This window comes from Dasypus novemcinctus, chromosome 7 (assembly GCF_030445035.2).
Source record: "Dasypus novemcinctus isolate mDasNov1 chromosome 7, mDasNov1.1.hap2, whole genome shotgun sequence".
In the NCBI taxonomy this organism is placed as follows: domain Eukaryota; kingdom Metazoa; phylum Chordata; class Mammalia; order Cingulata; family Dasypodidae; genus Dasypus; species Dasypus novemcinctus.
This window is the reverse complement of record NC_080679.1, coordinates 58379257-58403691: the sequence shown is the minus strand read 5'-3', so window position 1 is coordinate 58403691 and position 24435 is coordinate 58379257. Positions and strand designations below refer to the sequence as shown.

Genomic DNA, 24435 nt, shown 5'->3' with positions numbered 1-24435 from the left:
GTGTTGTTGGAGTGGGATAAGCAAGGGTGGTGACTGACAAGATCTGAGAATGTTTTACTCTAAGGTCAGCCTATCCTTGGAAGTGAGACATTAAGGAAGGGCTATATGCTGATCCAGGCTGAAGGTGAGTCAGGGCCTAAGGAAGGAGTGAAGCGTAAATAAAGCTCGTGTAAATCAATTTAGCTGGTATTTTGTCCAGATTGCTCAGGGGGCACAAACAGTTCAGGGAATCATTTAGGAAGCAAAGAATGAGACTTTGAGGGTCTGGCCTTGTCATAAGTAAACAAGGGGGGCATCCGGTGACTCTTAATCTAAGTCCTATAAGGAAGGGCGTTTCTTTGCAGTAAGCCATTTCCTGAGCACAAAGGGGTGAAGGGATTTATTTAACCTTAGCTCTTTTCCTGGATCACAGGGCTTGGTTAAAGTTTAACATTATCTGGCAAGTGATGAAGACAATGAGATTTCTAAGGAGAAATGTTTTGGCAGCTGTATGTGAGAGAATGGTAGAAAACCGAGAGGAAGTAGGCCATCAGATTTAAGATTACCAAAGTCCTGCTGAAGTTAAAAATAGGACATGCAATATTGTAGTGGCAGAGGCAGAAAGCATTATTACTTATGACCAAGAAGTATTGTGTACAGGCAAAAGTATAGTGGTAACATACAGCATTGTCTCTAACAAATAAAGCGTGATTTTCAAGTGTAAATATTTATGGACTCTACTTTGAATGATTAGAATCCATTCTTTCTGCCTCACCACCTTCCCCAAGTGAAAAGACAGGAGACGGTTCCTTTGAGGGCTACCTTACAAGCTGGTGAAAGGAATAATCTCTCTCTTTTAAAACAGAACTCTAGAAAATGATTAAAATGGTAAACCTACGTGCATTTTTATAATTATTGGTTGTTTGAACTTAATGTATAAATAAAAACTGTGTTTGCAGAATAAAATATCGATCTGTAAATAACTTACATTAAAGTGACAGATTCAAATAAATAGATCCTTTTAAGTGAAATACCTTAATAAAAGGCAGAACATTTGAAACTGAAATCAGTATATATTGTTGCTTTGCCTGTAGATATCAACTGAGTCCTAAAACATAAATATCTTATACTTTCTAGTCATAAAATCCATAGAATTGTTGAGTCTTAAACTCAAATATCATTAATTAAGCCATCAAACTGTTCATTCTAGCCTTTCAAAGGAAAGACATTTTTGCCCAACATAATGTTATTTCAATAATTGAATCCCACAAGTTCTCACTTGCAGTTAGGATATGGATATCAAAGTATTTGGTGAAATGAGCAAACAGCAGGTCCAGAAAGATATGGTGTTGATGAGAACCATCAAAAAATAAATTAAAAAGGAGAGTATACTGCTCCTCTAAAACAGTTTCAATTAAAAAAATGGGGAAAACATTGAATAGGATTTCTTCAAAGAACTTACAAGTCTAAGGTTCAAAGTTAAGCTAAATGTAGGTTACCTTTATGTTACTTGTAAGAGCTATTTGTATTCTTGTTGGAGAAAAATGGTGCTCACTGGGATATGGAGACTGATATGACCCCAGGCAGAGAAAGAATTTATTGAGAAGCTATCCCAACAGAGGGTGTCTGAAAATAGACTTCAGCCCCCCTACCAGCATGGTGGGGGTCTGAAGAGACTTCAGCCCACTCGTGGAAGGTGCAGATATGAATTTATACAGTACATCAATAGGCAGGGAAATGTTAGTTCATGGAGAGGGGGTTAGGATCCAGAGTATAGCCTTGGGTCAATAAAGGGCTATAAAAGTGAATTCTTGTGTATGACTTAGGGGTGGTAGGCTAGGAGGTAGGGTGTTCTTGGAATGCAAGAGGGTTTGATGGCCTAGAAGGGATGGGGGTCCTTATCTGCTCCATTCCCACAGTGATATGGCTCATTCTTGCGGGGAAATAACTTTTATACATAGGCAGCTTGCTCCATCAATCGGAATGGAGCCACAGCCTTATGACCTGGTAATCATTGCAAACCTCTAACAATTCTATTGTGACTAATATTTATTTCAACATATGGAGTTATGCTACTTACAGAATTGTTTTGTCTTTCAGAGTTTTTCTCTTAGCACAATTTAGTTGCTATGTAATCTTCTCATTATAGAAAAAGACAGCTTTCCTTCCACTAAGCTTTCCTTTCCACTATGAAGAAAACCCAGGGAGAGAAATCATTAATTGATCATTGGATGGAATTGTAATGAAAATCTACTGAAACAGATTACTAGAAGCCTGCAAAAGTTTAGCTCAGAATCTTACAGCAGCTCTTGACAATTAAGTATTCTGGGATACTTTCCTCAATAGGAAAGAGACTTCCCAGACACTTGGAGAATTCCAATATATCCTTTTCTCTGGTGCTTTCACTCTTTTAGTTTTGATGACACAAACCTGATTAATGATATTTACAACATGCTGTAAATATTTAATACAGGATAGTGCCTCTGAATGCCTAAGAAAGAGAAAAGTTTTCTCTTTATATATGTGTGTGATTGTGTTTTATAAAGAAAGTCAAAGTTTAAAATCACTCTTACACTCCCACATATAATCAGATTATCTTCCATTCTTGATTAAACTTGGTACTTCCAGTTTTTTGAAGTTGTTACTCCAGTGGTTTCTAGTTTGCATTGTTTCATGATGTGAAAACTGCTGTCATCCTCATCTTTGTTCCACTGTATGTAATGTGACATTTTTCTCTGTCTGCTTTTAAGACTTTCTCTTTATCATGGGATTTAAGCAATTCAGTTATGCTATGTCATGATGTTGTTTCCTTATCCTTTAATGTACTTGGGGTTTGTTGAGATTCTTGGATCTGTGGGTTTATACTTTTGATCAAATCTGGAGAATATTGGCTTATTTCTTCAAATATTTTTCTGCACTCCTTTTCTATCTCTTCTTCAGGGACTATTCGACCACTTGAAATTTTTCTCCTTTTTGCTATACAACCTTCCTTCCTTCCTTTCTTCCTCCCTCCCTCCACCCCTCTCCCCCCATCTTCATTCCTTCCTCTCCCTTCCTTCCTTTTCTAGTTTCTTGAACATAAGGAGTATGTTTGAATGGTCTTGCCTGTCAATTTTATCATTTCTTGGTCAGTTTTGATTCACTTTTCTCCTCTTTACGGATGCATTTTCCTTTTTCCTTGCCTGCCTGTTAATTTTTTATTTGACCCAGACTTTGTGGATATATATTTTTTATTCCTTAAAATATTGTTGAGCTTGTCAAGCACTGCTCTGTAATACAGTTAAGTTACATGGCAACAGTGATTTTTTTTGAGTCTTGTTTTTAGGCTTTGTTAAGTGGGGCTAGAACAGCATTTATTCTAGGGTTAACTTTACCCCACTAAAATTGAGAGATACTTCTTAGCATTCTAATAACCTGTGGATTATAAAGTTTTCCACCTTAACTGTTGGAACAGACACTACTTCCATCCCTGTATGGGGTATAGGCCCTGTTGTCCCTAAATTTTGTGAATGGTTATTTCCTCAGTGATAGGTTGTTGATCAGTACTTCTCCAAATTGCAAAGGTAGATCCTGTGTATATATTCTCAGTTCTCTCTATGTAGCTCTTTCCACTCTGGGGCTCTTCCCTCAGACCACTAGACACTTTTGTTTCAGCAAATTATCAGCTCTGTTTCCTCAATTGAGAATGACTGCTGGGTTCCCCTTCTGAAACCACAGTGAGTAAACTAGGGAAATGATAGGATTTATTTCATTTGTTTCTCAGCTCTCACAGATCACTGTTTGTTGCCTGAGTGTCCAATGTCTTGAGAGTCATTGCTTCATACATTTTTGTCCCTTTTTTGGTTGTTTCAGGTTGTACCATAAATCTAACCTCTCCTACTCCATCTTTCCTGGAGGCAGAAATGCCTGTATCAGTCTATATAGCTGCATTTAATATATGAAAAAATGACAACATAAATTTCTAAGGAAAGTTTGGGTTACTCATTCAATGATAGTGGCTCATGTTTTTGTACTATTGGGGAAACCAGTGTAAGTTTCATTGTCATATCATATATACATATAGCACTATTAATCTAAAATTTTATATAAAAGGCTATAAAAGTCATAGCATTCATGCACTCATGCACACATGCACACACACACACATATGCACTATTCACTTTTAAATCCTGGAGTGTGTTGAGATAAATGAGCTTCCTCACACATAATTTATGGCCATGCACATTTTTATGAGCCCTTCATGTTTAATTAAAAAATAATTAGAAGTCCTAAAATAGTAGCACTATCAACCTAATAATATTTATGGGACTCTATTTTATGAAAAATATTAACAGATACCTATATGTAAAAATATGTATGTAAAATGTATAAGTAATTATTTAATGGTAGGGAAATGATACATTCACCTGAATTTAGCCACTAAATCAATGTTTATGAAAATCTTTTCCAAAATGATAGATTTATATTACACAGTAAATTGAAGTAAAGTAAGGTACCAAACTGTATATGATATTACCTTAAATATAATAATGGATTAAAACATGTATTTATTAATTCTTTCACCAGATATGCAATATATTAACTGTCTAGTTTCATGCACTGCATTCTGTGCATGAGATTGGTGAACAAAATAGTATCTGCTCAAATAGTTGCTAGTAGGTAAGTAAGATGTATTTTATAAAGAACAAGTACAGAGTGCCACAGGATAAAATAAATATGATAAAGAGTTGTGTTTGAAGAGTGACATTACATTTTCTTGATATCATAAGAATGCCTTTTCTGACATTTGATATTCATACCTTCTCATTTTGTGGTAGGCAAGTCAGTGTCATGCTGTCATTTTATTTGCTCTTGCTTTGGCCAGTTGAAATTTATATAATAATGTTAATGCTTACCTTTTTGCTTATACACCCCATAAAAGTTTGTATTATGATATTGCTTTTAAAAGTTCCATTATTTTTAATTATATGAATTATTTTTATTGTGTTATTAAAATCCTTCTTTATATTTTACAATTTGTTACTGTTAAAAATTTCCACCTGGTGATGCAATTTGGGTGGTGAAGAGGCTGCTGATTAAGCAACTTAATGGTACTGGGTTATTTTTCCAAGGGATTTGATTCTCACATTTGTGTACATTATGATTATTTTCTGCTAGTTGTGTTTGATCTTCCTTTGTTTCTCCAGGAATATGACCAGTAAATAACTATGGATTTTAGGTTATAGGTGAAAATGCAACTTTTGGAGAATACAGAATATGTTTTCTCCCTACTGTATTCCCTGCAATATTGTGCAGTTGCTTAACACTGGTAATCAATAAACAATTTTTGAATGAATGAGTAAATAAAATGGAAAAGAGCATCATTCCCTTCAGCTTAGAGGAGAATATGAAAGCCATATAAACTGATGAAACAATTTAACTTTATATTTTGTTTGACATTTCATATAGTATTTATAACTTAGTTTTTAAGTGGAAAGTATATTTTTATTCTATAATGCTAATAAATTTATGAAGTAAACATGCATTTAATAAAGGAAAATAGGTCAATTGAACAAGATGCATTTTGAATGCCATCTCTCCAGTCTATTCAAAGTTGTTATGTTGTCTTTTTTATCTTTTTATAAATCTGAATATATTACTGAAGAAACACTTTTAACTCATTACTTTGAATCTTAATGGATTGTAGATTTCAATCATTGAACATGAAAAGCCTGCAGAACTAAGTTGATGACAAATAGAGCTATATTATGATAATTATTTCTAGAAGCTATATAAAGAATGAAAATTGCCATAGATCAGAAGAATACAGTTGAATACAAAAGTGATATCATAAACAAAGTCTCATAATTCACAATCATTCATTCAACAAATATTTATTGAATTTCTAATATTTGTCATGGAATGTTTGAGGTGCTGAATATATAACCATGAACAAAACAGTTAAAAACAAACAAAAATCTATACTCTCTTAGAGCATATCATGTATTTGTAGAACAGAAAACAGGCAGATAAAAAGTATGTATTGTATATTTAAATTTATATAGGTATACACTTATATATGTAATCATGAATAAAATAGCAATATATTATACATATGTATATGTGTATATTATGTATTGGTGATACACGTATATATTTATTAGTGATAAGTAGTCAGAAGAATGGAGAAACAGGAAAAAGTAGAGGAACTGTTTTAGTGGAGATGCTGTAATTTTAGATAGGGAAGACTTCCCAGTGGGGTGCCTCCCTGAGAATGTATTATAATAACTAAGAAAAGACGTAAATATGACAGAATAGAGCATTTTAGGCATAGGGATACAAAAGTAATGAAGTGTGAGATTATTGGTAGTTTTCCCTGAACAGCTAGTGGTAATATGACGAGACCTGTGTGTGTAATGGGGGGAATGAGAGCATGGAATAAATATCAAGAATATCTCTAAGACTTTGTTCTGAGTAACTGGAATTGTCATTTAATAGAAGGGGGAATCTGTGAAAGGACTGGATTTGGTCAACAAAGGGTTAGGGATTGAGGTGTTGAAAATTAGATATACAAATATGTGCTAGGGGGTGTCTGAGCTCAAGATATAAGTTTATGAGTCATTAGCATACAGTGGTATTTAACATCATAAGAACGTGAACTACAGAAAAGTAAACAAATTTTGAGCCCAAGAGCTGGACAACTAGAGGTCAGGTTGGTGAGCAGGAGCCAGCAAAGGACAGAGGGAAAACATGACCAGAGGTAAGAGGATGGTAGAGGTTATGTTGTCTCAAAAGTTAAGCAACAAAAGTGTTTTAAGAAAGAGGGTGAACAAATGTAGAAATGCTGCTTATAGGTTGTATAAGATTGATATAAAAGTTGACCTTTGATTATGCAAACTTAATGTCATTGTTGTCTTTGATAAGAGTGTAGAGAAGTAGGAAACAATAGAGACAGCTCTTTCAAGTAGCTTTGTTTATAAGGGAAGAGGAGAAATGGGGCTTTGATTAGAGTATATCTGAGTAAAACAGAGAAGAAATTTAATGCACAGGAATAAAGATAGGTGCAGATATGTGTATGGATGAGATTGAGGCCATGCTTCTAAATTATTTTCTATTTCTCTTTTCTAGTGAAATAGAGAACATTGTCATTATCTGAAAGTGAGAATGGGAAAGGAAGTGTTGAAATGTGATGGGAGACTTGATTCTCAAAGTCTCTGTTCCTAGAACCAACAGCATCAACATCATCTGGGAATTTGTTAGAAAGTCAAATTATTTGACCCCACCCTAGCAGATCTTTTGAATCAGAATTTGTGTTGGGGTCCAGAAATCTGCATTTTAACAAATCCTCCAGATGATCCTATAGCACAATAAGGTTTGAGAAAAAGACTGTGAGAAAGAAGAGTTGGAGCAATGTAGTATGGTTTCCAACAACCAAGATTTTAAATTAAATCTTTCCACATGGTTGTGTGTTTTAACCTTCCATTTTCAGATATGTGGGTGGAGGGAAATTGTGTTCAGTAACTCCTTGAGGACAAGTGAAAGGAATGTGACTGTAGATACCAATAGATACTAGATACTAGATAGGATCAATGGATATAGATTTCAAAGGAATCAAAGGTTTGTTGGATTTGGTTTTGGGAAGAATGTGTTTGAAGCATAGATTGATATGCTTCAAACTTGAATACTCAACACTCAACCTTGTGTTGAGTATATAAAATTGATATTGTGAGGTTCATTTATTAATAATGTAATGTTCTATATAAAACCATGCAGTCAATCTTAATGCCTATAGATCTAAATGTCAATTCAAACGTGCTTAGTTGCCAGAGCAGCAAAGAAATTACTTCTCCCAATTTCATCTATATGATAAACTCTTCTATGGGCAACAAATATAGAGTATAATATGATTCTGGTGTACATTTAATCTTCATTTCCTCCTAAGTGAATGTTATCTGAGTCTTTGAGGGAAAACTTTAGAAATATTTTTGTTTGTTTGTTACATGAACACATAAGGTAGGTAAAATTGAAATGTCTCATTGGACAGCCATCTTAAAGAATATAAAGTCCTTTTGCCAAGCTGCTGGTTTTGATGTGCAGCGGGCACAGTGGAGCAGAGCTTAGAGTAGTTACTAAGGAGAATCTCTTTGATGGATGAATGATAATACGAAGAAAAAAGCACTAGATCTGAATTTCATTCTATATCTGACATAAAATTAGCAGCTAACGTTTCCTGAACTCAGTGTGCACCAGGTACTATGCCAGGTACTTCCTACCACAACTAGTCTGTAAAACAGTTGTAAGTGGTAGGCAATTTTATCCCATATGTCTAGCCATTATTAACAGTATATACCACTCTCTCTGTGACTTTGTGATAATAATACCTTTCTGGACCTCAGTTAAATATAACAAAACATTATAATATGTGTGAGTGGCTTAATAAAAGTGATTTTATCCTCAAAGTCATAATCAAAGACTTCTGCTTATCCATCTAGGCTGTTAATGATAATGCAAAACTTTACTGCTTATCAGTAAGCTCAGGTAGAAGTATTGATTTTTCTCTTTAAATTTACAAATAAATATAATTAATGATGAATATACCATAGGAAATAGACAAGAAAATTAAGAAACTTTAGAGGAATTGCCTGTGCAATATTGTTCTTATCTGCTTGTGCCTCTCATGATATTGAATACTTACAATTATCCTTTCCCTGTATCCTTTGGGGCTTTTTATTGTAAGTATATATTATAATATTGTAAGTATATATTATAGAGATAATAAAGGCTTTGTGCTTAAAAAATAGATTAGATAAAAGAGGCTTCATTTTAGTCCTTCATTTATGTCTTAATATTTTGTCATTTTTATAGGATAAAAAGTATAATTCAACTGAACATCAATTTAACTGACCCTCACCATGAATCGTGCTTTTAGCAGGAAAAAAGGTAAGTATGCCCATTTTAAAGAACCTGGGCTCAATTAAATATTACTACAAAAATCAAGTAGTGATATTAAGAAATTAATTTTTCATAACATCAAGCCATATCATTCAGGAATGAATTTGGAATGGAAGGACACAAACTGTAAACATTGCTAATTGACCTTCTTTGGTTATCACTCAAATGAAAGAGCAGAGTTGTTTAATACACTTAGTTCACAGTACATATGTGACAGTATATTCTCGGGTATTTTTATGCTGTGAAGTGAGACTGCCTAGAATAGGGTCATAAGAGATCTGGTATAATTAATCTTATGCGATCATATAAAAAAAAGTTTATTGGGCATTAGTTCAGCTTAGAGTGATATAAATTCATGAGTGTGTATGTGGGTTTGTGGGGTTTCATATTTTATAAAATAATATGTAAGCATCAGTGATAGTTTAATTGCTAGGAATAAAGCTAAAATAAATTTTGTATTAATTTTCATGTAGACATTTAAAGGAAGATAATATGTCAATAATATATAGGAATAAAAGAGCTAGCTACATGTTATATTTTATGGGGTAGGAAAACAAGGCATTTGACCAGTATATCATGATAGATTGATAGGAAAGATGGTATATTGAGGTTTTTTTAGTTCAATGGAGTTAAAATAATGTACCTTGTCATACTGAAAGAAATTCCCTAGTGATGGGTGCAGGATTCTCTCCTGTTTAACATTCTGTAAACAAATTGGGAGAGAATAATTAAACAATGCTAATCAAGTTCCTAGGTGATTGACAGAAAAAGAGATAACTGATACGGTTTGATTATAGATACAGGAGACTGACTAGTTAGATAGGTCTATTCTACACTAAAAAATTAATAAGATATTGTCAAATGTCAAACTTGGATTCCGAAAATAAAACTATTTTGTTATTTATAAACTGTTATTTGGAAGATAAACCTTAAGTGCCGTGTGGGGGAAAAAGAGGCTGAAGAATAAAGCCAACAGTGTGATTATCAGGTTCAAGTTCATTCTCTAAGACATGAGTAATGTTTAGTCTGGAACCGAGGAATGGGGTGTTCTATTCCATTTGGTTAAGGTCAGCGTTGTTTCTCTTTAAATGGTTGACACATTGAAACATTTCCATATGAGAAAGGCTGGATGATGACAAGACTGTCAACCATGCAGCAGGAAGGACGGCTAAGAACCCTTGATGGGATAATGAGAACTGTCTTTCAATATTTGAAGGGCTGTTATTTGGCTGCAGGACTCACTTATTAAAGTACAAATAGGTGCAAATTATAATGTCATTGATTTAATGTAGGAGAAATATTCCCAACAAAGTTGTGCAAAAAATATAATAAAATTTTAAAAAAACTTTTTTTGTCACTGTAATGAAAGATGTTCAAACATTTGAATGTGGTACAAAGGATTAATATTCCATAGTGATTTAGTTAATGTGACATTTTAGGCATTTTTCAATCTTGGAAAACCGGAAGGCAAAATGATATTTACTGAGGTTTGTAGTTTGCTTCTGATTTAAAACATATACCAAAGGTAAAATAATGTTCCTTTATATTCCTTTTTCTTATAACATGTCTAGAAATAATTTGTGATATATTTAAATATATTTAAGTTAGCAGAAACCGTACATCACAAGTCATCACTTTAATCATACTATCTTACATTTTTAAAACACTTCTATGCCCTCTTTTTTTTTTTCACATGCCTAGACTTTCCGCTTTTTAAAGTTGAAACTGCATTTCTATGTTATTGTTTTTTGAAAGGGATTTGGAACAGTTTTTCATGGAGAAATCTTGAGGGTTGGATCATGATGTAAATAGCAATTGTGTTATTTGCCTCATTTGAGAGCACAATGGAAATATAACTATTGTGAAAACAGGTGATTTGGAGATTCAGAAGATAAAAAAAGGAGAAGCACTTATTTCCTTCTGTTTCATTCTCTTTAAACTTGTTTTGACCTCCTATTTTTTCAAGTCTAATAATTAAGTATCCTTATCAGGAAATTAATGATCAATATTTTATTCCATTAAGCTAGAACTTCAGGTTCTACTTCAGATTCATGAACCAATTCTGATTCTCTCATTTAGTGAGGTTGTTAAAGGAAAATTCTTAGAGCCTCTGCTTCTGATTTCAACCAATAACATTATATAACTGGATTTTAATTTGAGTTGGAAAACCTAAATTTTATCAGAATTCATATAGCCTGATAATCTGAAGCTGTACTTATATCACAGACAATATATAATAAGTCATATATCCAATAACTGAACTCACATTCACTGGATGCAATAATCTCAACAAAGCACGACAGTCTCCTCCTGTTATTGAAAATTTACCTCTTATTTTATAGATTTCCAATTTACTTGGTCATCATGTGCACTCTTACTAAATGATCCTGGGCTTCTGAAGCCCAGGAGAAAAAGATTGTCATCTTAAACCTAAACATACATTTCCTTTTTAGTAACTCTCCCAGTTGATAATCTGTCTGGTATTCTTTGACTGAATTAATTCACTCATTTACTTTGCAAATGTTGTAACTGGAATGGAGTTTCTCAGATTCTGAAAAAGAAAAGACTGAATTAGAATTGCATTATTTTGACTTATTAAGCTGTAAAAATTGTTCTAACGTGATATAACCATAGATTAAATTTCAATGAATGTATTTATTTTATAGCTTCTTTTCCTGATTACCTTTCTTGCTGAATTTTAAAAATCCTATATTCTATTCACTCATCAAAAAATCATTTAATATAAAAGCATAAAGCATAGGATGTGAGTAAATGTGATTAATATAATTCAACTAAGTACACATTATTTTCTTTAACTTACCATTGACATATTGATGAGTAGATACCATATTCAGATTTAGTCAGACTTTACATCCTCTTTAGAAATGATACATATTATGGAAGAGAAAGCATGAAAAGAGTTGATTTAAGAGGTAAAAGAAATTGGATATCTTTTTAGGTTTCCTTAAGAAAAGTCTTCGGTGTTTTTATTGTTTCATTGTGCAGTATTGTGATTTATTCCTTCTAATATACAAGGGCAAAACTGTATCCCAAATTGAAACACAGATTATTCTTGAATTAATCATATCATGATCCATTAGGAGTCGTAAGGTCAGTCTATATTAAGATGAAATCTGTACAAGAAATTTAAAAATTTGCACATTAATGTCAATGTTAATATTACTTTTGATGCTCAGAATTTATTGCTTTTCAAAATATTTTGCACAAATACAGCTATCACACATCTACCCCAGTAGACAGAAATCACCTGTAAAGTCAACATGAACACAGGATTTCATTGATGCTTCATGTTTTGTCTTCGACATTCTTGCAAATTTTACATTGTGCTTTATAAACATTTAACATAAATATACTGTACTGTCCTGCAAATTGTGAAATAAAAACGACATTCTAGAAATGGATGCCATTTTCTCTGTGCCTTCACATTCTACCATTTTGAGAAGCATGTATTAGTGAAATCAAATTAGTTCTGTTATACCATTTTAAGATATTCTAAATTGAGCGATAATAAATTGTTGCTTGTCCAAAATTTCATTTCAGTGTTTACTTACTTAATGTGTTTGTTAATAAAATCAATCTTTGTTGTTTGTAATTTTGGTTCTAAATTTTTTAACTTCCAAGAAAATAAACACAAAACCCCAGTAAAACAGACAGGACAAACTTTAAGATTGAGAAGTCTTATTCCAGATAAGCTCAGCCACACACACACAATTTGATTTGTATAAACTTATGGTGATATAGTAGTACATTTCTTCTACTTAGTTATGGAGAGGCTGTTACCTTCATTCAAAATGCTGTTAAACAGTGTTTCATTATAATTTTTCAATGTATATGGAAAACTGAACTTCAATAGCTTAGTCTCTTCTTTAGGCACCAGTTTTAACTCAGTTATTGATTTAGGGTTTTGAAAAGCAAATTAATCTTTTACCCAATTAATTTTCCCTTAATGTTTCAAATTTTTATTCTGCAAAGACATAGTTAAACGTTTGAGATAGATTACTTTTAATTCTCACTTGCCATGGCATTAATGTCTTTTGGAATCCTTGAATACAACTGACATTTTGGAATATATCACTGTTTTCCTCCTGTAGTTTTAAACTCACTTCATTAAGAATGCCAACAATATCAGTTAAATATGACAATTTTGTGATCCAAATATAATAAAAAATATTTGCGTAATGACATTTTTTCCACACAAAAAATGTGAATCTCATTCCTGAGTTCATAAACCCTGTTTAGTATTTTCCCTTTAGACAACCAAGGAAAGTCGGTGTGATATGGTAAGTGGATGTGATTAGTTCCAGTTTTTGAACAAAATGCTTCAAGAAGTCAGTTATTCAGTGAGCTTCTGTTAATAAGATTAACAACCAACTTCCACTGCTTTTTTCAATACTTCCATGAGTTCTGTGGAATTTAACCTTCCCAATTTATAAAACAAAGATACTTGTTTTTAATCATGTAATTGATATAATTACAGCCCCAACAGATGCCATTTTTATATATATTCTTAAAAATTTCAGTGTTGTTTTGTATTATTTGAAAACTTTAAAAGAGAGTTTTATAGATTCATTTATAGAGAAAGATTATAGACTCATCCTATAATCACTCTCCAGCTACATTGTTCTTATATGACTAGTTGTTCTTTCTTAATTAATAGCCTCGGAATAAGAAACGTCGCCACCCATCTCATACCCTCTATAAATGTTAATGTATGACTATGACATCATAACAACATATAATTTTAGTTAACACTGTGTATTTCTCATTGCAGATAAAACATGGATGCATATGCCTGAAGCTTTATCAAAACATTACATTCCCTATAATGCAAAGGTAAAAAAGAGTTTACATGATATTTTATTTTGTTATAGTATTATTACTAAATTATGGTTGGCCTTAGAACTTTGCTTATATATTAGCATTTCTGGTAAACTATCGCTGAAACAAAGAGCTACTTAAAATAAATTTTTTAGCACATAGCGTGAAAAGCTTTTTTTCCCGAAATAAATGCTCTCTTTATAAAAAGCATATCCTCCATAGTTTGTATTTAAGTCAAACATTTTCTTCAAGTGATTTTGGCTGTTGTTAAAATTAGTTGCAATGTCAAGGCCCATAGATAACCAATATATTAGCTTCCTTTAAAAACATTTTAATGTTATATTACACTGACTAAATATACAAAGTTAATCTGGAAATGAGAAAAATGAGCTGTAATTTTAATAGGTGTAATTATCATCCAAAACAAGAGACAAAAAGTGCAATTACTAAGAAAGTACAGAAAAAGGGCACATTTTTTATTATTCTTTTGTTCATATAGTTTCATTTTAATGGAGAAGTAGAAACATCAATCTGTATACTCTCAAATTTTTTTTTGTTTGTTTTTGGACAACTGGAAAAAACACATGAATGAAATTTACAAAAAAGTCTAAGAAAGGTGTTATTTTGTAGTTTGTGAACTCTGAAACAAATAATTTTTAGAGAAATGTAAGAGACAAGAGAATTATCAATTAGGTTTAAGAATATGACAGTGGGTTGAATTTAAACAACTGAAATTTGGGGACAGCACAGGAGCAAAGATAGAAAATTAATACACTGTTTTAATGAAAGAATGGAAAGTTTGATGGATTAGTAAATGATCTGGGACATAATGAGATTAGGTATGAGGGGAAATAGAAGAACATTTTCTGAACAGAAAGTCAATAGTGGTAGGAAAACCTCTAGGAGTGGTGGTCCAAGTCTGAACAGTGGGAAGAAATATTTAAAGGGACACTGGAAATCATTCTAGAGTTGGTGCTTATCAGTGAGATTTGTAGAATGCAGCAACGATGTTTTTTTCCTACACAGTACTGTAAAATGTTGGCTCTATAAAAATAATATACTTGAAATTGCCACAATACTTATGAATCCCCTTATGAAGTTAACTTGAGAATTGGTTGTCATGATTTCGCATGCAAAGTTTGATTAACTGAATGAGAAAAATTGAGTTGTTACCCATCTTTTCTATAGAAGTTCCTTATGTTAACTATTGAAAAACTATAAGAAAAAAGGAATTTTAATCTAGAAAATTGCTATTCCTTTACATTTTTCATATATTAATTAAAATAGAATTTTAAATTTCAAGTGACACCACCAAGAATTATTTATTTTTTATGTATGATTGAAAAGCCTGGTATTGAAAAACTGGTTTATAAATGATTGAAAGATTATATTATAATTAGAACTGTCTTTAACTATGTGAATTAGTGTGATAATGGCGATCTCCTTATGTACGAGGAACAATTACCTGTGCTTATTCACAGATGCATTTTAACAGCTTAAAGAAATCCTGTATCAAGTAGAGGGCACAGAAATAACTTCCAAACTTGGGTCAGTAAAATTTGAAAGACAGGTTCCTTTGGTCCATTCTAATGTGGTCTCCTGAGTAATAATATATAACGTGTATACGAAGTATATTTAAACCTATTTGAAGAATTTTTTTTGAATTCCCTTCTTTATGGTGCTTTTTATATTAACCTTTTAGTACAGTTATATTTGAAGAATGTTCTATATTTCTTATTAGACTACATGGTGTGGAGCAAGTTTCAGTATAGTAGGTCATGGAAACACTGGCTCAGGCACAAGAGAGGTTCCCATTAAATGACTGCTTGCATGGCACAAAAGGTCCAAAAAAGCAGAGGAAAAGACTCATGTTGGCGGTCCCAGCTGCTCAGGTCATTGTCAGTGAATGGCAGCTCTGCATGCCTCTCTTAGAGTTGAAGATGAGGGACACCTGCACCGACTGAGTGCTTAAGCTTTTATGTGCTCCAGTGGGGGTGGGCTCTGCCATTGAGCATTCATTGTGCCCTGCCAAGGAGCCCAGGCTGGTTAAGATTTAATGGCTCCCCCGGATGCCTGTGGTCTCTTGCAAAGTAGAAACATACCAAACACCCCATGCAAACAAGCACAAATAGGAACATAAACACCTGCACACAAACAAGCAAGAAGGGAACAGGAGGGAGATCGGTGAGGGCTGGGAGAGGGCCTTCACTTCCCCAACATATGACATTTGAGAAATCAAGTCCTATCCACAAGAAGTAGCTTAGTACAATGGAAAGAAATACAGACTTTAGAACTACTTTGTCTTGGTTCATATTCCTAGTTCAACACTTATTAGCTATGTGTCTTATGGAAAATTACTTAACCTTTCTGTGCCTAATATTAATCATCTATAAATAGGGATATTAATAGCACTTTCCCAATAGAGTAGTTTTAGAAATAAAGGAGTTAGATGAAGTGCTTAGAAGAGAGTTTAGAATAAAATAACTATTTAAGAGATGTTAGCTCTTAGTAATTTATTTTTTTGAAATTTTTCATAGGACTTACCTATTGCCTGTCTCACAGGAGTTGTTCAATATATATTTGATGAATTAGTGCATAATTACATTGCCAAAGTAATTACAAAATTGTTACATTTCATCGAGCCCCAATAAATGCCAGGTATTGTACTGGTGTGCTTTATAATATCTCATGTAATCTTTGCCATTGTTCAGTGCAGTGATTATTAATGGTATCACTACTTTGCTGATGAAAAAACTGAGACTAAAAAATTAAGTAATTTGCATTCTGTCATAAAGTAGCAAAAACCAGTCTAAAAAAAATGAAGTCTATATGACTTCAAAGGTTTGTTTTTTTTCTTCTCTGTGTAATAACGCTTAGTTTTTTATTCACTCAGCAGAAATTAAATCGTTGTTTGATATAAGGCACTATTCCTGAATCTTTGCTGAATGTTGCTAAAACTTTAGAGCTATATGGGACATGACTTGCAATATCATGAAGCTTAATATAATTAAGGAAAAATCACACAAAAATAACTAACATAAAAGAAAGATCATGTTCACTGCCTTTCAAATGGCACACACAAATCTTTAGAGATTCAGAGAATGGTGAGTTACTGTTACTTTATGAACGTGGGGATGAGGAAGGATTTCCAAGGGTCAAAACAAGGGTGAAGTAACAATTCAGTCTGAAAGGTTTGGAGAAATATGAGCTCAGAGTCAGTCAGTCAGTCAGTAAGTAAGGCAGAAACTGAATATGACAAGAATTGGGCTGGAGAGTATAGCATGAATTATGGTAAAGTACTGTATCAGTCAGGGTTCCACCAGGAAAATGAACCAGTTGGATATATATGTATATATGTATCTTCTGAGGGTAGATAGGGTAGGTAGGTAGGTAAATAGATAGATAGATGATCTAAATGTGGGTATAGATACAGATTTATTGCAAGGAATCAGGCTATGTGATTGTGTGGGCTGACTAGGCAAGTCTGAAATCCATAGGGCAAGCTATCAGGAGTACAGGATTGAACCTCTTGGTCAAGAGCTGATGCTGTAGTTGACAGGTTGAATTTTCTCTTCCTCAGGGAAACCTCAGTTCTGTGCTTAATTTCTTTCAACTGACTGGATCAGATCCACCCAGATGACACGTGAATCTCCCCCCTTACATTGGGTCAACTGATTGTAGATTTCATCAAATCTGCAAAATGCCTTCACAGGAATACCAGTATTCGTGTTTGAGTAATCAAGTGCTGGATGCACTCACTTCACTGAGCTAGTTGATTCTTAAAATTGATCATCACACGTACTCATGATAGATAAGACTTAAAAGGTAAATTTGGAGGGTGTTGCATAGCAGAAGCAGTTTGAGATGTGAACTAATCAAATAAGATTTTTAAGTAGATAAACCTTCGTGATATTAAAGTTGATTTGGATCAGGAGAGATGGGATGACATTAAACCTCACAGGGAATTATTTTGATGGGTCAAATGTGTGGTAATAAATTTAACATAGGGTAGACATGTTTCATAGGGTAGTAGAGAAGGTAGCAGAAAATTAAGATGTGTCAGAAAGTCCAGAAGGAGAATTGATTCAACATAGGAACAGTTTTGATGAAGAGACCAGGAAAAATAACTGTTTTCTTTCTGGCTAAATAGAATTTTTTTACCATTAGAAGATTCCCATCACTTCACTAACTTTTGGCATGCACTGGTTAAAAATTAAGCTGATAAATTTAACAGAACTGTTTAAGAATTACAATTTTCCCTGAGGAAATATATAAATATTTTTGTTGATTTGTGCTTAGTTTTAAAGTAATAGTTTTCTCCCTTAATGTTCTAATTCATTAATTTTTTAAAAAACATATTTTAGCTTTTCATTCTTTCATTTTATAGAACATTCTAGTTTACCACTTCATTGAATATTCATAGTGTGACTATTTCAGGTTATATGCAGATATAAAATCATCATTTATGTCTAATAAGTACCATACTATATAGGTTTAATTAACTTTTTAAAATATTTTTGCATGTGTTTTTTAGTAGACAGTAACAGTATTAATACTATTTTGGTTCATTGGGAATCCAGCATATTCTGTACTCTGTTTTAGTGTTTTTAAAACTGTAGGTTATGATGCATGAAAAATGGGATCCTGAAATCACTGTAGTAGGTCATGACAGGCATATACTTAAAGATGGAATATAACTGAAGAGAAAAAGAAGATACGTTTTTAGAATGCATATGGCAAACATCAACTTATTCCATGAAATTGCGGTTCACAGTCAAAACTTTGAAAGACACTTCTTTCAAACAGTAACCTATTTATAACACTACCAAAGACTTCACCAGATTTAAAATTTAAAAAATACAATAATGAAGGAGGGACTGCTTAAAGGAGCATAAGTTTTTAATAAAAATGATCAGCATTTAGGTTTAATTACATATCCTTATTGAATATAACATCTTACATTGATTTTTCACCTATGCACATACACATGATAGGAGTGACAAAGAAATGTAGTATACAAGTAAATATACATTCATCTGTGCATACATTCATTCATTCATACATGTATTTATTATTTATTCCTTCAAACTGAGATCCTTATAAGTGAGGTCCTGATCTAGTCCATCAGACTTGATTAGAGAGCAGAATAGATGAAAGTCCTTTCCCTTCTAGAGCATACATTCAAGAAGCTAAATATAATGTATTTCTTAATTTGGAAGTTACCCAATAATGTTATCCAAATAATGAATGTATTGTATTCCATGCATCAATAATTCTATTGGAAAAAAGTCTGGATAATGGGGATGGGGAGGTGTTATTTTATATGAAGTGGTCAGGGAAGATCTCTCTGAGAAGAGCAGAGACTAAAAGGAAATAAGAGTAAGACATGTGACTCTGTGGGAGAAGAGCATTCTAGACAGGGCTACTGAGTGCCAGGTGGGCCCCTATTTGACCATTCAAGGACTGGCAAGGAGGCCAGTGTGGCTGGATTGCAGTGTGCCAAGGAGGCAGTAATAAATGAAATCTGAAAGGCACATGTGAAGTGAAGCATGGGGTCTCTTGTAGTTCTTGTAGGGCCCTGCGAGCCAATGTAAAATTTGAGAAGTCCTAATTTAAAGTTTTCAGAGAAGGAGTGACAAGATCTGAGACCAGCTTTTAATAGGAATTGACTGTAAGCAAGCAGGGGTGGGAGCAGTGACACTCATCAGGAATCTAGTGCAGGAGGCCAGGCAAGAGGGGGGTTGTGGTTGGAAGCAGAGTAAGAGCCGAGGAAAAGCACTTTGGATCTGGATGTGTTTTGAAGACAAAACTGACAGGGTTTATTGATGGGTTGCATATTAGTTTCTACCACTGCTGTAAAAAGTTACCACAAAGTTGGTGCCCTAAAACAACATAGATTTATTATCTTACAGTTCTGGAGGTCACAGGTCCAAAATGGGCCTCATGGGGCTAAAATCTAGGTGTCCTCAGGACTGCGTTCATTCTGCATGTTTTATGGGAAAATCTGTTCCTTTGCCTTTTCAAAACACTAAGGGTGATTTGGGAAGTGTGGGCGGCGCCATTCCTGGGCAGGCTGCACTCTCTTTAGAGCTGGGCGGCTCTCCTTACAGGCGCACTCCTTGCGCGTGGGGCTCCCCTACACCGGGGACACCTTTGCATGGCAGGGCACTCCTTGCGCACATCAGCACTGCGCATGGGCCAGCTCCACACGGGTCAAGGAGGCCCGGGGTTTGAACCGTGGACCTCCCATGAGGTAGACGGATGCCCTAACCACTGGGCCAAGTCCGTTTCCCTCCAGAAGTTTTCATCTGAGCAGTAGGAAGGGTATAATTTGTCACTGACTGGATAGGGACTGGATCCTTGGGAAAGACAAGATTGGAAGAAAGGGGGTATCTTAAATTTGATAGTGTCTTAGAAAGATAACTGGCAGTTGTTTTTTCCTTAGTGGTACAAAAATAGAGCTTATCTATCTTATAATCAAAGCAGTTGTAGAGTTAATGGAAATATGGTAATTTGGGAATCGTCAGCATATAGATGATACTTAAAGACATGAAGCTGGAGAATATTGGGGATCACATATAGAAAGATAAAGGAGAAGAGCTCCAAGGATTGAAGGTCAGGGAGATAAAAAAGTTACCAGCAAAGGAGAATAGCAAAGAATGACCTTTGGGATAAGAGGAAAACTAAGAGAGAGATGCATAATGAAATCCAGTGAAGAAAGTATTTCAAGAAGGAAGGAATAATCAGCTGGGATGAATACTGCTGAGAGGTTCAGTAAAATTAAGACAATTGGATTGTTCATTGGATTTGGCTACATGGAGGTATTTATGTAAGTGGGAATAAGAACAGAGTCTCTTGAAGGGCCAGTGGTTGTTATGAGCTGAATTATGTCCCCCCAAAAGAAATTTTGAATTTCTAACCCCAAGTACCTCAGAATGTGACCTAATTTGGAAAAAGGGGCTGTTGAAGGTGGTATTGGTTAAATTAAGATGAGGTCATATTGGAGCAGAGCAAGCCCTTATCCAGTATTACTAGTGTCCTTATAAGAATGGGAGAAGATACAGACAGACACAAGGAAGATGGTGGCAGATTGAAGTGAAGCCACTGCAAGGCAGGGAACACTCAGGATTGCTGGCAAACACCAAAGCTGGGAAGTGGCAAGAGAAGATTCTCCCCTACAGGTTTGGCCCTGGTGACCAAGATTTCACCTGCTAGCCTCCTTATCAGTGAGAATAAATTTCTGTTATTTTAAAGCTTCTGGCATGAAGGAGACTCAGTACTGCCAACCTTGTACATTTACACAAGGTTGTATATTTATACAATACAAGGTTTTGCATGAATCAGTGAAGAAAAATAACATTGTGGTAATGTTTTCTGTTCCCCATAGTTCCCAACAACTGTGTTCTAGAGTAAAATGTTCATACAAAGATTATCCTAGTCCTAAAATCAAATACAGAAATATAAGGAAGTCCATTCAAACCTTTTTTTAAACTGTGCAGTGGAGTTTTATGAGTAGGAAGTTAATGAAGAGAGAAAGTTACAACATTATTTGGCTTAATGAGTCATGGTAAAGAAAGGTTTTAATATAATTAAATCATTTTACTAACGTTTCTTTAATTATTCTGGCGAATATATGATAAATTACCCATCAATGAAATGTTAATATAGGTTTATAACAAGTAAAGAAAATTTGGGTCTTAGAAATAAACAGTATCTATTTCAGTGACAAAAAGGAAAATCTGAAAAGAAAAAAAAATCAATTTTAACCCTCTAGAAACATGGAAACACAGGCAAATATACATCTCTGTAATCAATGAGATGCTAAAACATCCAAAGTGGTTTAGAATTCCAAATTCATAAAATTCTTTAGAGCAGGCTTGTAATAGAAGCAAACATACTTAGCCAGTTTTGCCAGTTGTAGACACAGGAAGGAATGTAAACAAATGTATGAAGAGCTCAACCGTATTCCATGTGATCCATTTCATTTGTTTTTAAAAAATGAGTTTTAGTTAACTTCAAAGCATAGAAATCATTTCAAATATTCAACTTTATACAGAGCCTTAAAAAAAAAGATTTCTTAGCATTTAGAACTTGGCTTTAATGATGGTAGCATGTACAATATATATTCAGTCTAAACACTTTAAAAGAGAAAAGTAGCATATAAATTGAACCTTAACCGTTATTTCCTCCCATTTCAAAAAATCTATCTCATATGTACTGATGTAATTTTGCATCTGTAATCATTTGGAAATGCCCCTTTATGTGCCCAAAAGACTTTGGTATATATTTGAAAGGAAATTAGAATACTATAAAATGTTAATTTTCCATTGCCTTCTTTGCAGTGGAAAGCTATATGTATTTTTCATACTAAGCAATGTGAACACAAATTAGAAGAATGTAGAAATAATTGGAACTCTGCTGCCTTGTGACTTTGTAGTTGGTATAGACTTATAAGAATAAATGGAGAAAGAGTACTGACAAACACTTAACATTATGTGACTTTTCAATAGTTGAAATGAATTTATAAAACCAATTTAATTTCTAAAAAACAAAAAGTTGACTAATTTTGGAGATCATCAACATTGTAAAAATAACACTTTACCTATGAGAATCTTCTAAAAGCATGTAATATATCTGCTGGTAACTACTGAATAGAAACTAAACTCCATATTAATTGTTCCTTATAACAGTGTTTTGTTTTGTTTTGTTTTGATGTTGTTTTTATAAGATATTATGTGGCTTACAGATTCAAAGATCTTTAACATTGAAAAAGGACTTCAGGTATCATTTATTCTACCTCTGTCACTTTCTTGATGAAGTAAATTGAAGTCTAGAATGTCTGAATGATTTGCTGAAGGTTATGTAGCAAGGTAGTAGCAAAATTAGGTCTAGGAATCAAGTCTCCTACTCAATACCCATTTTTCTTCCCATTACGATAGACTGTTCTCAATTATAAAAGATGAACTTATTTAACCAGCTTACGAATGAAGTCAAAGGCAAATATGTATTTTATATGTATAAATACATATTTGCTTTTGATATATATATTTTATATACACCACTCTTGTATATGCTGTGTATAAAATCATTCTTTGTATGTAGCCCTGTCTATAATCCAGGTTTTGGGGATCCTTTAAACCAGCAAGGGATTGGCCAGGGATTGGCAAGGATGTGAGATAAGAAGATTAAATAGTCTGTGTAGTTGCCTCCCTACCATAGAAGCCACAAACTCTAGGCTCATATAAAATATTTCATTTCCCTTATTATGATTTGCTTAATAATAGTTGCATTAGTATAATCCCTTGGATAAAAACTCCTTGATTTTGTTTATGTCTTTAAATGCTTCTTCCAACTTGAGACCACCTATTTATAAATGGGGAAATTTCAGAATGTTGGATTCATTTACCATTCACTTCATGTTTCTATATATGGATGTGTATGGCAGTATGTGAAATAACCAGAAAACCTGTTCATACATAGATGAAGAATTGAGAAAGGAAAGGTCTGATTTGGTCTTCAAGAAATGAAGCAGCAGCATTCTAAAGTCTGTAATGTTAAATTTAGAGATCTGTGCAAAAGGAGATGTGTAGGTAGAATGATATTTTAACAAGATCATTTTTTGTATAGGTTTTAAAGAGTGACTAAAATAAAGACATGCTAAATATCAGAAAACTAGCAAAGATGTGAACATTTTTGAACAAAGAACCTAGAAAAAATGAAAAATGGGAATTGAGAGGAAAGGATAGCCATAGGCAGTGAAACGTGACAGGAAAGAACATGACTTTGGAAATGATTAAGATGTGAACAATGAATTAGCATTTATCAGTGGGTTATATTACTGCATTTTGAATATTTATTAGAAAGATATTAGATAGAAGAAAGGTACCCTCAAGGTTCTCTCCTTATATAATTTTATTCAGATGATGATGAGATAAGGAAGGCAGCAGGCTCACACCAGGACAAGAAAGTCTTCTGAGGACAAGTCAAGGTCCCAGCTCACTGTGTTCTTGCAATTTAAGAAACAGTTTAAAGGAAATAATCTTCCATCCCGTAGGAAATATATACATTTACACATAAACTTTAAATCAAGCTCAAATGGATTTTCACTTTTCCTTAATGTTACAAACTACCTGGTATACCTCGCCTCATTTCCAGGGCAGTTTTGCATATTTTTCCATTTAAGAATAGCCTCCTCTTGTGTGCCTATTTCTTTAGTTTTCAGGAGAGTGTTTATCATCTTGTTTTTCCTTCTTGCTGGAACTAAGTAGTTCATTTTCCTGAACTTTAAAAATCATATTCAAAAACATAAAAGTAGAATCCAGTACCAGTCGTTAGATCAAATAGTCAGATGGTATCAGAGCACCTCCTCTCTCTGTACCTCTCACAGTGTAATAGTAAACCAGTAAAAAGGTCACTGGGGAGTTAAAGATCTTATGTCAGAGTGTAGAGAATACAGTGTAAAGAAATGAAGATGCACATCATAATAGGTTCTGTGGTATGCTTTCTAAGAATGATACTTTTATTAATTCATACCGATTATATACGCTAATTATTGAAATTTAAACAGCACAGAAATAGAGAAATCAACAATTCGCTCACAAGGAAGAAATACCCAGTGTTCACTTCTGGTTAACAGTTTTCCAGGCATCTTTCTCTGCACAAATACAAATGCAAATTAGATGTATA

At 33.6% G+C, this 24435-nt stretch overlaps 1 protein-coding gene across 9 annotated transcripts in view; it reads left to right on the top strand.

Annotated features, from left to right (window-relative positions):
- The window catches only part of GULP1 (GULP PTB domain containing engulfment adaptor 1), a 313380-nt gene that overhangs the window by 175985 nt on the left and 112960 nt on the right, over nt 1-24435 (top strand). For 8 of the 9 annotated variants that reach the window (XM_004477045.5, XM_058300508.2, XM_058300510.2 and 5 more), the window contains 2 exons: nt 8824-8898; nt 13703-13764. In XM_004477045.5, the coding sequence (XP_004477102.1) occupies nt 8871-8898; nt 13703-13764 (90 nt within the window). In that variant the 5' untranslated portion in view covers nt 8824-8870. The remainder of the gene's footprint in view (nt 1-8823; nt 8899-13702; nt 13765-24435) is intronic. The other variant, XM_071216224.1, reaches the window with a different exon arrangement.